Source organism: Schistocerca cancellata, chromosome 7 (assembly GCF_023864275.1).
Source record: "Schistocerca cancellata isolate TAMUIC-IGC-003103 chromosome 7, iqSchCanc2.1, whole genome shotgun sequence".
Classification (NCBI taxonomy): Eukaryota; Metazoa; Arthropoda; class Insecta; order Orthoptera; family Acrididae; genus Schistocerca; species Schistocerca cancellata.
Window position 1 is genome coordinate 125,385,243 of NC_064632.1, and position 17,725 is coordinate 125,402,967.

Genomic DNA, 17,725 nt, shown 5'->3' on the forward strand with positions numbered 1-17,725 from the left:
AAAATGCATAAAGTATATTTTATACTTAAGTAATACCAAGCATTATTAACATGATCCTGAGATGTAGAAAGTTCTCATATATTTCTAAATTAAATAATAGCATAATTCAAGAGAGGGAATGATCAGGTATAAAAACAATTCTCTCTTGATTTTTAAATTTTTATAAACAAATCTAACTATTTTCATTTACACACTTTTGTACTAAATCTGTCTGTAACTGTACTATTAAGGAGATCTGCTATGGTTTCTCCCATTAATACTGAAATCGTATCTTTTCTTGTATAGTGTTGTCAGTGTATCCCAGTGTTATAGCCCATTCTTTTCTTTAAAGGACTTGAGGCCCAGCTTCTTGGAATTGTGGTCCGGAAAGAGAAGCCAAAGCTAGAAGAACAAAAAGACAATCTAGTGCTGAATATTGCAGCTGGTCGACGTACTCTAAAGGATCTGGAGGATGAGCTGTTGAGGCTACTTTATGAGACAAAAGGCTCACTGCTTGATGATTTGCAATTGCTTATAACACTACAAACTTCACAGGCAACCTCTGTTTCTGTAAATGAACAACTCAAAGTAGCAGAAACAACAGAAACTGAAATTGATGCAGCACGTGAGGTAACTGAAAGTAACAGATGGATAATAAACTACTTAAAATGTGTAAAAATAACCAAGAAGATTTTGGCTTTGGTACAATGTTAAATGTGGTATAATATGTCTTAGTTAACATATGGAATTATAAGCTTAAACAAAAGGCAACAGTTTCTAAACCATTTGAGTTTTATGACCGTAAATGCTTCATGAGATATGTTCTGATGTATTTGAATTAGGTAAAGTAGTTCTTGTTTCATTGTTTTTTTCCATTCTTGTCTCAGATGAAGGTAATGAAACTGTGTAAAACCATTGACACTACACAATAGCCATGTTGCTTCTTATGTATGCTGCCACACTCAGTGCCATGGTCAAAAGATTTCCTGTACCAAAAGTAATGCTGCTGTGCACCATGATGATCTTTATCATTATGTGTACTTAAAGTTTAAATTTTTATTATGTTTTTGCTGAACCGCAGAACTGCCAGCAGTTACTTTCATTTTGCAATGATTTGGTCGCCCCTGCAAATTTTTTAAAATCTCCTTCGTGATTTATCCCATTTCATATCCTCCATTTGCCCCTGCAAATTTTTTAAAATTTCCTTCATGATTTATGCCATTTCATATCCTCCATTTCCTTTGTTTTACCTTAATTTATTTGACTCCCTTAGTAGTTCTCATCATATTCAAAGCAGTATCACCATTAAACTTCTTAGCCTCCTTATGCATTAAACATCAACGTGTTGTGATGTGGCTATTGACAGCTTGTCCGTTAATGTCAACACTGAATTATCAACCATTTGGTTACCTACTGATTTTAGGCAAAATATCATTTACAACAGTGGTTCCCAACCTTTCTGTGGTAACACCATCACATTAAGCAGCACATCGGAATGTACAGGGAAACATGTATTGCCATGCATTACTGCACCAGGCATCATAGTAGGCTGCTGGGACAGCATAACCACATCCACCATGGAGCTATGGCTCGAATCCTTATCAGGTTCCTTTTTTGTTTTTTTAACATGTGTTCTCTAGTTCTAGTGATTGATAAGCAGAATATCATTTTGTCACATAATAATAGCCTATCACATGACAGTGGGATTCATTAAACTGCATGTATAAGTCACATAACTAGTCCTGTCAAGTTTATGTAAGGCAGGTACCTGATGCAGCACACAAATGATGAATATGTCAATATGCTTTTGGTGCTGGGTGCGTCCGATAACCAAGCTGCTGCTGCTTGTGTGTATGCTGTATGGTACCCTCAAAGGTGCTATTCCAATAAGAATGCTTTTCGTCATCTGTAGCAACGCCTTCAGGAACCCAGTAACCTTCATCCACGAGTAATGGAAAGAGGTTGTCCAAAGACTAAACATACTCCCCAAACAAAGGACACGATTCTTCAAACCATTCACCTATCATCTCTGTGAAGTACCTGTGGTATTGCAAGACACTTCCAAATATCTCAAAGACTGGCTGTTCATGTGAAGTATTGCACTATGAAAAACTGCATCCATATCATTACATGTTAATTCAAAACCAGTGTCTGGAAGACCGCATCTGACAAACACAGTTTTGTGAATGGTTTGGAGCAAATGGGAGATATCAAGCATTTTGTAAATGATGTGTTTTGGACTGATGAATCTAGCTCTAGCATTTTCAACCTCTACAAAAATCATTATTGATCAGAACACACCACACATATCATCCATGAACATGGCTTTGAGGTACACTTTGGCATTAACCTATGGCTGTAATTGTGGGAGGAGTGGTTTTGGGCCCTTACCTATTGCAGGCAAATAGAATGCACTCCTGTATTGTACACTTCTTTGCCTGATACATTAGAAAAAGTCCACTTGGTGTTCAGCAACAGCTATTATTTCAGCAAGATGGTGCACAGCTTCACTTTGGAATGAATGTGCATCACTATTTAAGTGAAGCACTTCCAGGGAAATGGACTGGTCATGGAGGTCCAATGTTCTGGTGTCCATGTTCCTCGGATCTTCTCCACTAGATTTTTATTTGTTGGTTCATGGTGGTGGGTTCCTGTAGCCATGTCCTAGTTCATGAACCACGGGCAACGTATGAGTGGCCAAGTAAGTGGTCCCGACAGTCGGGATACCAGTTACTTTGGAATAAGGCTGGGCATCTCGGACATATTCTGAGTCGTGGTCACCTTTGTGCTCATACGGCAAAGACTACCAAATCCACCGGTTAGTCCCTCAGCCGTTAGGGGTAAAACCCAATGGGACCCAGGGCAAGTAAGGCTAGCAACCTGCTTCCCTGGTACTCTAAATATGATGCTGGCAATAATCAGAGCAAAATGCCTCGGACCTTTGGAGGTGACGGAGTCCCACCTCTAACTGACAAACCTGGGACTCCTAAGATACGACTTGGCAAACAAATGGTAATGAGATGGGGAGCTATTAATATCAAAAGGGGCTACTCTGGGAAGAAGGTAGAGCTGGCAGAGGCTGCAAGTAAGATGGGGCTGGATGTTTTAGCTGTTAGTGACATTCGGGTAAGGGGTGAGAAAGAAGAGGAAGTGGGAGAATACAAGGTCTACCTGTCAGGCGTCAAAGCAGGAATAGCACAATGGGGTGTAGGGCTTTACATCAGGAAAGAAATGGAACCCAGCATAGTTGCAATAAGGTATGTAAACGAACGACTGATGTGGATAGATTTGACAGTGTCTAGCAAGAAAATTAGGATTGTGTCAGTATATTCACATTGTGAAGGGACAGATCAAGAAAAGATGGATAGTTTTTATGAGTCACTCAGTGATGTAGTTGTTAGAGTAAAGGACAAGGACAGTGTTCTGCTCATGGGTGATTTTAATGCCAGGATTGGAAATCGAACAGAAGGGTATGAAAAGGTTATGGGTAAATTTGGAGAGGATATGGAGGCCAACAGGAACGGGAAACAAGTCTTGGATTTCTGTGCCAGTATGGGCTTAGTAATCACAAACTCCTTTTTTAAACATAAGAACATTCACCGGTATACTTGGGAAGGCAGGGGAACCAGATCTGTCATCGACTATATAATAACAGATCAGGAATTCAGGAAGGCTGTGAGGGACACACGTGTATTCAGGGGATTCTTTGATGACACTGATCATTATTTAATCTGCAGTGAAATTGGGATTGTGAGCCCGAAAGTGCAGGAGGTCAGATCCATATGTAGGAGGATAAGAGTGGAGAAACTTCAGGATAAGGAAATCAGGCACAAGTACATAACAGCGATCTCAGAAAGGTACCAGTTAGTTGAATGTAGTCAATTACAGTCATTGGAAAAGGAATGGACAAGGTACAGGGACACAGTACTAGAAGTGGCTAAAGAATGTCTTGGAACAGTAGTGTGTAAAAGTAGGATGAAGCAAACAGCTTGGTGGAATGATACAGTCAAGGCAGCCTGTAAAAGGAAAAAGAAGGCGTATCAAAACTGCTACATACCAGAACCCAGGTAGACAGAGAAAGTTATGTTGAAGAAAGAAACAGAGCCAAACAGATAATTGCAGCATCCAAGAAGAAATCGTGGGAAGACTTTGGAAACAGGTTGGAGACTATGGGTCAAGCTGCTGGAAAACCATTCTGGAGTGTAATTAGCAGTCTTAGAAAGGGAGGTAAGAAGGAAATGACAAGTATTTTGGACAGGTCAGGAAAACTGCTGGTGAATCCTGTGGATTCCTTGGGCAGATGGAGGGAATATTTTGAAGAGTTGCTCAATGTAGGTGAAAATGCGATCAGTAATGTTTCAGATTTCGAGGTAGAATGGGATAGGAATGATGATGGAAATAGGATCACATTTGAGGAAGTGGAAAAAAATGGTCAATAGATTGCAGTGCAATAAAGCGGTTGGGGTGGATGAAATTAAGTCGGAACTCATCAAATACAGTGGAATGTCAGGTCTTAAATGGCTACACAGGATAATTGAAATGGCCTGGGAGTCGGGACAGGTTCCATCAGACTGGACAGAAGCAGTAATCACACCAATCTTTAAACATGGAAACAGAAAAGATTGTAACAACTACAGAGGTATCTCTTTAATCAGCGTTGTGGGTAAAATCTTCTCAGGTATTGTTGAAAGGAAAGTGCGAGTATTAGTTGAGGACCAATTGGATGAAAATCAGTGTGGGTTTAGGCCTCTTAGAGGTTGTCAGGACCAGATCTTTAGTAGCTTATGGCAAATAATGGAGAAGTGTTATGAGTGGAACACAGAATTGTATCTATGCTTTATAGATCTAGAAAAGGCATATGACCGGGTTCCTAGGAGGAAGTTATTGTCTGTTCTACAAGATTATGGAATAGGAGGCAAACTTTTGCAAGCAATTAAAGGTCTTTACATGGATAGTCAAGCAGCAGTTAGAGTTGACGGTAAATTGAGTTCATGGTTCAGAGTAGTTTCAGGGGTAAGACAAGGCTGCAACCTGTCTCCACTGTTGTTCATATTATTTATGGATCATATGTTGAAAACAATAGACTGGCTGGGTGAGATTAAGATATGTGAACACAAAATAAGCAGTCTTGCATATGCGGATGACTTAGTTGTGATGGCAGATTCGATTGAAAGTTTGCAAAGTAATATTACAGAGCTAGATCAGAAATGTAAGGACTATGGTATGAAGATTAGCATCTCCAAAACGAAAGTAATGTCAGTGGGAAAGAAATATAAACGGATTGAGTGCCAAATAGGAGGAACAAAGTTAGAACAGGTGGATGGTTTCAAGTACTTAGGATGCATATTCTCACAGGATGGCAACATAGTGAAAGAACTGGAAGCGAGGTGTAGCAAAGCTAATGCAGTGAGCGCTCAGCTGCGATCTACTCTCTTCTGCAAGAAGGAAGTCAGTACCAAGACTAAGTTATCTGTGCACCGTTCAATCTTTCGACCAACTTTGTTGTATGGGAGCGAAAGCTGGGTGGATTCAGGTTACCTTATCAACAAGGTTGAGGTTACGGATATGAAAGAAGCTAGGATGATTGCAGGTACTAGTAGATGGGAACAATGGGAGGAGGGTGTCCACAATGAGGAAATCAAAGAAAAACTGGGAATGAACTCTATAGATGTAGCAGTCAGGGCGAACAGGCTTAGATGGTGGGGTCATGTTACACGCATGGGAGAAGCAAGGTTACCCAAGAGACTCATGGATTCAGCAGTAGAGGGTAGGAGGAGTCGGGGCAGACCGAGGAGAAGGTACCTGGATTCGGTTAAGAATGATTTTGAAGTAATAGGTTTAACATCAGAAGAGGCACCAATGTTAGCACTGAACAGGGGATCATGGAGGAACTGTATAAGGGGGGCTATGCTCCAGACTGAATGCTGAAAGGCATAATCAGTCTTAAATGATGATTATGATGATGATGATGATGGGACAATTAAAGGAACAAGATTATAGCATTGCACCCATAGATGTACATGGCCTAATAACTCGTGGGCATGCCGCTTTAGCAATGGTGGATGCAGGTGTATAGCATGGGATCCAGCAAAGTATGAATTAGATAGAGGCAAAATGATTGGAAATGCAAGGTCGTTGTTTTGAATATCTTCTCTAAAGTGAACTTACTCATACATATATGTACTGGCTCTGTGAAGGTAACCTGGATGTCAAATGTACAGCATGGAATTATTGTGTGTAGCATAATGCACAGTCTAGTATAGCCTATCTGTAGTGCTATTTGTACCTTATTGGGTACAGACAATGTTACTGTATCCCCTATGATTTTCTATTGGCTTTATTTGTGTCATGGACAGAACAAAGTGGTTGTTTATGTCTGTACGAAGTTCATGTTAATGTTTAAATAAAGGTAACATGGACAGAAAGAAATTAACAAGATACTGCATTGTGGAGGTGTAAATTGGATACAATTTTATGCTTTAAATGGAAAAAAATAAAAAAAAAGTAAATATTTGGCGTGAACACAACTCAAACATTGGCGAGTCTGTATACCCATTTCCCACAGCTTTGCCTTGTCTCACTGAGCTAATGAGACAGTTGTGGCACATCAAAAAGTTCATGCTACCTGTTCTAGGTCAAGCTGTATGTGGTTATAGCATTGCCAGAGCCTCATTTTTTAAATTGCATGAATTAGGTTTTGCTAGATACACTTTTGTCTTAAATTTAGATGAGGAATCTCATACTGGCCACCAAGTGTGGCATTTTTTTTCACCCTGTATGTAAAAAAATCTTAAAAATACTTGCCTGCAGTAATGTGATGAACTGAAGCAGAATGACCACATAGCCCCAGTTGAATAAAAGTAAATGATGGACTTCCATTCATTGGACGATTTATGAAACATTTGTGGAGACATTATACAATAACCTTAGTTAGATCAAAGGAAATGGCAGGCTTCAATTCCTTGAAAGAATATACGAAACTGTAGTTTTTTTTTTGGGGAAAATATTGCTTATGAAATACATGTGGACCATACGGGATTGCTGTTAAGGTGTGTGGGATCCATATAAGATTGGAATATCAGGGGATATCACATGCATAAGAAATAAGAACATGAACTGTGATAGAATGTTGTTATGACACAATTAACTTAATCCTAAAGACTTTTGCTTAAGGGATATAGCATATAGTATCTTTTGCACTGTTGGTCTTTGTTTTCCTGTCTTTTATCTTACTTTCATATGTTTGATGTTTTTTATATTGTCTCATGTTGTATGCTTTTGCAATCACACAGTAATTTATCACAGTATTTCATCTGTAGCAGCTGCATAATGTTAACAAAAGTCATGATCCCACAAAAGTCTGCGGATAACAAGAAGCATATTAAGTGTGAATCTATAGTGCTGGTGACAACAGATGTCACTTTGCCAAATTGGTTATTGAACTAATCTAAATGAATGACTGATAGTTGTGTGCCTGAAATGCTTCCAACCAGTGGACATTTGTCGGAACTTTTGAGCTTTGTGCAGTCCTCTAACACATTACAGGTTCACTGCACTGTGTTGTCCACTCGACGTACCAAAGTTGTGTTTTCATTGTATATGCCACAACAGCCATACATGTGCTTCAAAGTGCTGGAACTTTCGTTTAGTGCCTATGGCATGTGTGATGACTATTCATGGTTTATACTTAACATCAGCACTTCATATGCTTAGACTCTACTAGTCTTGAGTACTGCTCAAGTGTTTGGAATGTGTACCAGGCCCAATTAAAGGAAGACATTGAAGCAATTCAAAGGAGGGCTGCCAGATTTGTTACCATTAGGTTCAAACAGCACACAAGTGTTATGGAGATGCTTCAGGAACTCAAATGGGAATCCCTATATGGGAAGTGACATTCTTTTCAAGAAACACTATTGAGAGAATTTAGAGAACCAGCATTTGAAGTTCACTGCAGAATTATTCTACTGCTGCAAACATATTTTTCATGTAAGGACCACAAAGATAAGATAGGAAAAATTAGGACTCAAACTGAGCCATATAGGCAGTTGTTTTATCCTCATTCTATTTGCAAGTGGAACAGGAAAGGAAATGCCTGGTAATGGTACAGGGTACCCTCTGCCACACATCCTTTGAGGACTTGCAGAGTATGTATGTAGACATCGATGTATTATTGTCAGACATCACTCACATCACCCCCATCGTCTGCAAATATCAACATTTTCCATTTGCTTCTTGGTGTATGGAAATTAAGAGACTTACACATACAGGAAGTCTTAAAAAGTGAGGGTACTGGTAACAAACCCCATCAGAGTTTTGGCATCATCTGTAAATATAACTGACAGATACTGAAATTTCAGAACCCTATGACAGGTGTGGTTTGATCCGCAACCATTTGCCATTATAAGTGCTTTGATCTTGAACAACAGTGGAGACTTATCTTCACAGTTGCTTGTGGCCAATAAAATACATAATATTTTGCAAAATGACAATTCAATTGAAACACATCAAACTTGTAATGGCCTCACAGCAGCAGTCTCACATGATGCTACTCGAGGGCAACAGCTTCCACTAGTGGAACAGATCCACACGCTCGACCAAGACTTAATTGCTCTCAAGTAGCAAATCAGGGAAACTCAAACAACAGTACTGACTCAGAATAGCTGACAGCACAACAGCCGAAGGGATGCTTGTGACAACATCCGCAAGCAGTTATAGACTTGGTGATGGTACCATCTACACTTCGGGCAACAGGAAAAGTCATGAAAATCCTGTAGTGGTTATCTAAATGACAACAGTGATGGGGTGTAGGGCGACTGATTGGTGTGAGATGATGTGCTTTTCTGCCAACATTCACAAGAAAAGTGTATGCAGTTTGCCATCACTCATGTCCTAAAGATAGTTGTCGCCAAATTATCCAACAGATCTGCATTCACCAGCATTGACAGTGTAAATATTCATATAGACCGGAGCAACACAACTTTCGTAGCACTTTTTGTTGACCACACAATTTTTAAGTCACAGACATATATGTTTTGCATACATACTTCATTGACTCAGTATCAGTTGTCAGTCTACTATCAGTGAATCACAACAAAGAAGCTAGCTGACCCGTGACTTACAACTGCTAATAACTCCAAAATTGCTACATTTGGTAAATGAACTGTGTTTATGAACATAGGTTTTAAGAATTCATTATACTGTACTTTCCTACTAGCTGATGTCACAGAGCCTCTTTTAAGTTCCAATTTCCTGCAGCACTGTAACACTGACATTTCCTTGGCCAGGCACGTACCAATGTGTAATGTTAAACTATTTGCAGATGCCTCTCATGTCATACATTACACCTCACCATGTGGTGTGCCACAACACAGGGATGTCTACAGTGTTTCAGCACTAGGTGCCATGACAGCTGATTTAGATTCCAGCAATTCAGGTCCTCAGACCGACAACTACATACCTGAGAATTCTTAAGTTTTAGAGTGTGCTTACCAACAGTTAAAAAGTCGAGGTATCATCCCAAAGGGAAGAAAACCAAACATTTCTACTGAGAGTAAAGTGTTACTTTCCAAAATATGTGTCAAATCCATTAAATTGGAGGCTTCCCAAGCCAAACATTTTCCTGTTTACCAGCTTGCATCTACATCTCGAGTGTCTCAGGTAGCACCTGTTAAGAAACAACCTATACCTAGTTTTGCTGTTGTACACAGTAAAAGACATCACATTCAGACTACTCCCAGACCTCCTGTTACTTTCAGGGCTTGCAGATTACCACCATTACAATCCGCATCCACAGATGATATTGCTTCTCAAATTTTACTGCAACAGCTGTCTCTGGCCACTCTAGCCAGAGCGGCTGGAGATACCAGTCATGAGTGCATGAGATGAGCTTTCTTTCTTTCTTTCTTTCTTTCTTTTCTGAAGAAGGCTCTCGCAAAAAGCTAAATGTGTACCATACTTTTCATTGTGCCTCTCTCCAATTCAACATGTGATATTAATGGTGAGTAGCAGTCTACCCTTTCCATAATATTATTGATATTACCATCTGGACTTTCGGTTGTTAGACTGTTTAGCTTCCTCCCCCAAATCTTGTTGACTCCCATCTGAATAATGAGAAATAGTTTGAAAGCAGTTCTTTCCACTCTCTGTCAGAAACCACACAAGTGTGAATTGCAGAGTAACCATGGGGGTGTAGAAATAGATTGCCTAACTGTACCGTTTTCTGTTGATGGTATAACTGATAACTGTGTTACCAAAAGTCAAAGAGAACTATTCATTTCTGAGTGCCATCATGACATCATAGACCTTGGAGAAAAAAGGTGACATTTGTCCATGAAATGATCATGTCTAGATTGAAAAGTTTACCTATTTCACTGGATCACAGAAAAGTGTCCTTGATTATAAAAGCTTCATTCAGATCCGAGCAGACTTTCACTGTCCTCTCTCTTAAATGAGGTATCAGTTCCCAAGGTACCCACTCCACATGCTTTCTGATATTCCAAGATTTCCACCATCTCCATCCTTTGTTGTCATAGTTCATTTGTGTGCTAATTCTTGGGTTGCACAAACAACATTATATTTGAATCAACTCTACCAGTCCCTGGTTATTTATGTCAGTGGTGAAATTTTGTAGTCTCTTATAAGTACTGGTTTCTGATTCCTTGATCTTCTTTATCCTCTAGCATAGATTGTTATTATCAATGGTGTCATATCTTCACAGATATTGTAGCCTTTGTTGTTAAGCAGTGTCACTGCCCTTCTACATCAGAACTCAGTGTCAGCACATTATTTTTCCTTATTCACTTGTAAGGAAACAGATGATTCTGCACACCTGTATAGTGGAAGAAGTGTTCCAACTACTTGTGTAGTGTAGTAGACCAGATAACAAAGAATTCATTAGCATTTTTGCATCACTTTCCATATACACATACCAAAAAAAGGTTTTACATCACCCTGGTTCCCAGAACTCCTGAAGATAGACATTGACTGTGGATATTGTATCACAGACACATTGACTGTGGATATTGTATCACAGACACAGTCTCTTTGACTGTTCAGAGATGTCACTAAACCCACCCAAAGATGTAAATAACCATGCATGAGCAGTACCTATTAGACAGAGGGGGTTCGACAGCTGGACAGTTCCAGTCATCCCAGCAGGAAGAAGGTACACGGCTCATGTTGTCTGTAGTTCAACCATGCCTAGATGGTCAGTACTGAAGTTTGAACGTGTCCACATTGTTACTTTGTGCCATGAAGGGCGCTCAACAAGGGAAGTGTCCAGGCGCCTCGGAGTGATCCACAGCGATGTTGTTTGGACATGGAGGAGATTCAGAGAGATAGGATTGTCGATGACATGCCTCACTCAGGCCTCCTAAGGGCTCTGCTGCAGTGAATGACCACTACCTACGGATTATGGCTCGGAGGAACCCTGATGACAGTGCCACCATGTTGAATAATGCTTTTCGTGCAACCACAGGATGTCGTGTTATGAATCAAACTGTGTGCAATAGGCTGCATGATGCACAATTTCACTCCTGACATTCATGGTGAGGTCCATCTTTGCAACCACGACACCATGCAGTGTGCTATAGATGGGCCCAACAACATGCCGACTGGACCGCTCAGGATTGGCATCATGTTGTCTTCACCGATGAGTGTTACATATGTCTCCAACCAGACAATCGTCGGAGATGTGTTTGGAGGCAACCCAGTCTGGTTGAATACCTTAGACACACTGTCCAGTGAGTGCAGCAAGGTGGAGGTTCCCTGCTGTTTTGAGGTGGCATTATGTGGGGCCGACGTACACCACTGATGGTCATGGAGGCGCCGTAATGGCTGTACGATATGTGAATGCCATCCTCTGACCGATGGTGCAACCATATCGGCAGGATATTGGCACAGCTTTTGTCTTCATTGATACAATTCGTGGCCCCATTGTGCACATCTTGTGAATGGCTTCCTTCGGATAACGACATCACTCGACTAGAGTGGCCAGCATGTTCTCCAGATATGAATCCTATCAAACACGCCTGGGATAGATTGAAAAGGACTGTTTATGGACGACATGACCCACCAACCACTCTGAGGGATCTACACCGAATCGCCAGTGGGGAGTGGGACGGTCTGGACCAACAGTGCCTTGATGAACTTGTGGACAGTATGCCACGATGAATAAAGGCATGCATCAATGCAAGAGGATGTGCCACTGGCTATCTGCCTTACATCATCATGTAGCAACAACAATACTTGTGTCACAATTAATTCCAAAGTAAACTTGAATGGTAATCATATTTGAAGTAGTGAACTGTGCATTTTTGCAATATTGAAACAGTGAACTGAAGTGGAGTGATTTCTTCTGTCAGTGTAAGACTGGTGCATGTATAACCTGTAGTAAAAACCTAATGAAAATAGTTACTTAATGTGTCAGCAATAATATAGCCCCATGAAAAAATATTGTCTTGATGAAATTAAACATCTTGTAAAGATCGTATGTACCCAAACTGATGATTAAAAAAAAATTATGTTCCTGAAATAGAAAAAATATCAGCTGTATGTGGTGAACAGAATACACTTATATCCCTCATAGGTTCTTGTATTCCTAATGGACTCTTGTACATTAATTTTGCACTTCTTTATAGTATATTTAACTGAAACTGCTTAGTTTCATAAAATCAATATTCCAGGGATATCGTCCATGTGCAAGAAGAGCTTCTATACTTTTCTTTGTGTTGAATGACATGAGCCAAATTGATCCAATGTATCAGTTCTCTTTGGATGCCTACACTTCTTTATTTACAATGTCCATAGAAAAAAGCAAAAAAAGTGAAGATTTGGAGCAGAGAATATCTTTCCTCAATGATTACCACACCTATGCTGTCTACAGGTAAGTAAGTTTGATGTCTTACACCAGATAATTTGAAATGTGAATAATTTAGACCATTGTATAATTTGTGAATTCATTTATTTATGAATGATATTAATAACAACATTTCTGTGTCATAAAATACATTGGAAGATGATTGCAGTATACAGTTCTAGATATATTGTAATATTATCTTCCCCTAATTATTTAACTGACTAAATAACTATAGCAGTAAGTGAGATCACCTTTACATGCACTTATCATTTTATTTTATTGTCTGTTGTAGGAACACATGTCGAGGTCTGTTTGAACGACACAAATTACTTTTCTCTTTTCATATGTGTATGAAGATACTTGAAGCAATGGGAAAAGTTAATTCATCAGAATACAATTTTCTTCTTAGAGGGGGTGTTGTTTTGGATAGGGATGAACAGCTGGATAACCCCTGCCCTGGTACGTATTCTCAAATCTTTCTGCCTCTATTTACCTCTATCTTTCCTATAATCTCACCTTCTACATTGGATTTTTAATAACATGTAAGATAACAAATATGTGGATTGCCTGAAACAGTTAAAGACAATGTCTGTTTTAATATATTATTGTTTTTATGCTATATTAGCCAATTACAGAAAAGGATATTGGGATTATTGTGATACGCATATGCAAAAGACAGTATGAATACACTATATTGTATTTAAGATAATGTTTAATACCTCATAGAAATTACTGACAATATTATGGAAAGGATAGATTGCTATTTATAATACAGTGGAGATGTTGAGTCGCAGACAGGCACCAAAAAAAAAAGACTACTAAACACCTAAGCTTTCGGCCAAGAGGACTTCTTCAAATAGACAATATACACACACATTCGTGCAAAAGCAGCTCACACACATGTGACCACACTCTCTGGCTGTCGAGGCAAGAATGTGAGCAACTGCACGTAACGGGAGATGCAATCTGGATTGGGAGAAAGAGGGAGAGCAGGGTACGGGTGGACGATGGTAAAGTGCTCCTTGTGGAAGCGAACATGGGTGAGGTGGAGAGGAAGCAGGGCAGCTAAGTACAGTCAGGAGGTTAGACAAAGGATGGGGTGGCAGTAGGAAAGGAGAAAAGTAAAAAGCCGGTGGGTGCACTTGTGGCTGTGAAGCGGCAACATTGAAGGGATGGATGGGTGAAGGACAATGACCAACAAAGTTTGAAGCTAGAGAGTTACGAAAATGTAGGATAAATTGTAGGAAGCGTTCCCACCTGTGAAGTTCAGAAAAGCCAGTGTTGTTAGGAAGGGTCCAGATTGCACAGGCTGTGAAGCAGTCATTAAAATGAAGAACATTGTGAAGGACAGCATTCTCTGCATATGAGTGGTCCAGCTGTTTCTTGGCTACAGTTTGTTGGTGGACATTCATGCAGACAGCCAACTCATTGTTTGTCATGCCCACATAAAATTAAGCACAGTGGTTGCAGCTTAGCTGATAGATCACATGACTGGTTTTACAGGTAGCCCTGCATTTGATGGGATAGGTGATGCTTGTGACTGGACTGGAGTGGGTGATGGTGGGAGGATGTATCGGACAGTCTTGCATCTAGGATCTAGGTCTGTTACGGTGATATGAGCCACGTGGCAAGGGGTTCGAAGCAGGGATTGTGTAGGGATGGACAAGGATATTGTGAGATTTGGTGGGCAGTGAAATATCACTGTGAGAGGGGACCCCGTAACCAGCAACCGACACCAACGACGCCAGCTGCTGCTCATCAGTGCCAACTACAAATCTGTTCACCGACACTGATGCTGAAACCAACCTTTGACATTGCTGGTGCCTGTGCAGTTCACCGGCACTGGTTCCATACCTGCTCACCGACGCAGCTTAAAACTCTACCGCCGGGTGATGAGCGAAAGACAATTAATTAAGTGTGAAGTTAGGTACACTATTCAATAATAGACTGTTAGTATAGTTATTATATTCGGGGGGGGGGGGGGGGGAGGAGGGGGAGGAATTTTTTTTAATGGTAACACAATTTAAAAGTAAGAAAAATGTGGATAATACTCAAAAAACTGGGGAAACACCAGAACCAGACATGGCCATGACAGTGACAAAAGAAATGCCAGACTGGACTGAGGTAGCAAATTTAATTAAAGCACTACGTCTTAAATTAGATAACCAAAGCACAGAGTCAAATGCTCAACTTTAAGTGAAAAATTAGATGCACAAAGTAAAGTATTCAGTGCTCAAAATACTTCTTTAAGAAAGGAATTACATACATTTCTAAACGATTCAGTAACACTCAATTAAATAATAAATTGGACGTTCAGAATGAGACTTTAGGATTGTTAAGTGCTAGAGTAGATGAACAAAGTAAAGGAGGCATGGGAAATTTGAAGACTGAATTTAATGCTTTAACTACTAAAGTAGAGACTTTTAAAATAGATTTAAGAGAGGAGTTATCCTGTTCATTAAGTAGTCAAGTAAACCAATTGTTCACTGACTTGAGTCAGACACAGAGTTACCAATTTCAGGATTTAGCTAAAAAGTTAGAATATGATACTGAAAATAAGTATAATAATGTAGAAGCTGAACTTGGTGAAAAATTAGGATCATTTCAGAGTGTCTGTAATGTTATGTTTGATGCTGTAAAACATAGATTACACACCTTAAAGGAGAGTGTTGAAAAACAGCACAAATTATTACCAATAGTCCAATCACAAATTGCAGGCATTAACACTTGAGTTGATAATGTAGAAAGAAATTTTAAAGAGAAACTAGCCACTTCAGACATAATAAATATCAACAGTCTGGAGGAACAAGTTAAAGAGATGACAGACAGAAAAGTTGCCGCAAGAGTGACCTCCAACATCTACATCTACATCCATACTCCGCAAGCCACCTGACGGTGTGTGGTGGAGGGTACCTTGAGTACCTCTATCGGTTCTCCCTTCTATTCCATTCTCGTATTGTTCGTGGAAAGAAGGATTGTCGGTATGCTTCTGTGTGGGCTCTAATCTCTCTGATTTTATCCTCATGGTCTCTTCACGAGATATACGTAGGAGGGAGCAATATACTGCTTGACTCTTCGGTGAAGGTATGTTCTCGAAACTTCAACAAAAGCCTGTACCGAGCTACTGAGCGTCTCTCCTGCAGTGTCTTCCACTGGAGTTTATCTATCATCTTCGTAACGCTTTCGCAATTACTAAATGATCCTGTAACGAAGCGCACTGCTCTCTGTTGGATCTTCTCTATCTCTTCTATCAACCCTATCTGGTATGGATCCCACACTGCTGAGCAGTATTCAAGCAGTGGGCGAACAAGTGTACTGTAACCTACTTCCTTTGTTTTCGGATTGCATTTCCTTAGGATTCTTCCAATGAATCTCAGTCTGGCATCTGATTTACCAACAATCAACTTTAAATGATCATTCCATTTTAAATTACTCCTAATGCATACTCCCAGATAATTTATGGAATTAACTGCTTCCAGTTGCTGACCTGCTATATTGTAGCTAAATGATAAGGGATCTATCTTCCTATGTATTCGCAGCACATTGCACTTGTCTACATTGAGATTCAATAGCCATTCCCTGCACCATGCATCAATTCGCTGCAGATCCTCCTGCATTTCAGTACAATTTTCCATTGTTACAACCTCTCGATATACCACAGCATCATCCGCAAAAAGCCACTGTGAACTTCCGATGTCATCCACAAGGTCATTTATGTATATTGTGATTAGCAACGGTCCTACAACACTCCCCTGCGGCACACCTGAAATCACTCTTACTTTGGAAGACTTCTCTCCGTTGAGGATGACATGCTGCATTCTGTTATCTAGGAACTCTTCAATCCAATCACACAATTGGTCTGATAGTCCATATGCTCTTACTTTGTTCATTAAAAGACTGTGGGGAACTGTATCGAACGCCTTGCGGAAGTCAAGAAGCACGGCATCTACCTGTGAACCCATGTCTATGGCCCTCTGAGTCTCGTGGACGAATAGCACGAGCTGGGTTTCACACGACCACCTTTATGAAAACACATGCTGATTCCTACAGAGTAGATTTCTGGTCTCCAGAAAAGTCATTATACTCGAACATAATATGTGTTCCAATATTCTACAACTGATCAACATTAGAAGATATAGGTCTATAGTTCTGCACATCTGTTCGACATCCCTTCTTGAAAATGGGTATTATCTGTGCCCTTTTCCAATCCTTTGGAATGCTACGCTCTTCTAGAGACCTATGGTACACCGCTGCAAGAAGGGGGGCAAGTTCCTTCGCATACTCTGTGTAAAATCGAACTGGTATCCCATCAGGTCCAGCGGCCTTTCCTCTTTTAAGCGATTTTAATTGTTTCTCTATCCCTCTGTCGTCTATTTCGATATCTACCATTTTGTCATCTGTGCGACAATCTAGAGAGGGAACTACAGTGCAGTCTTCCTCTGTGAAACAGCTTTGGAAAAAGACATTTAATATTTCGGCCTTTAGTCTGTCATCCTCTGTTTCAATACCATTTTGGTCACAGAGTGTCTGGACATTTTGTTGATCCACCTACTGCTTTGACATAAGACCAAAATTTCTTATGATTTTCTGCCACATCAGTACATAGAACTTTACTTTCGAATTCATTGAACGCCTCTCACATAGCCCTCCTCACACTACATTTCGCTTCGCGTAATATTTGTTTGTCTGTAAGACTTTGGCTATGTTTATGTTTGCTGTGAAATTCCCTTTGCTGCCGCAGCAGTTTTCTGACTCGGTTGTTGTACCACAGTGGCTCTTTTCCATCTCTTACGATCTTGCTTGGCACATACTCATCTAACGCATATTGTATGATGGTCTCCAATTTTATCTTCAAAAAATAAACTTAGTAATACCAAGAGAAATATAGAT

General features: G+C 40.0%; 1 protein-coding gene across 1 annotated transcript in view; it reads left to right on the forward strand.

Annotated features, from left to right (window-relative positions):
- The window catches only part of LOC126092664 (dynein axonemal heavy chain 2), a 994,477-nt gene that overhangs the window by 840,894 nt on the left and 135,858 nt on the right, over positions 1–17,725 (forward strand). Inside the window, exons 72-74 of the mRNA XM_049908386.1 lie at positions 332–609; positions 12,663–12,862; positions 13,128–13,294. Of these exons, the coding sequence (XP_049764343.1) occupies positions 332–609; positions 12,663–12,862; positions 13,128–13,294 (645 nt within the window). The remainder of the gene's footprint in view (positions 1–331; positions 610–12,662; positions 12,863–13,127; positions 13,295–17,725) is intronic.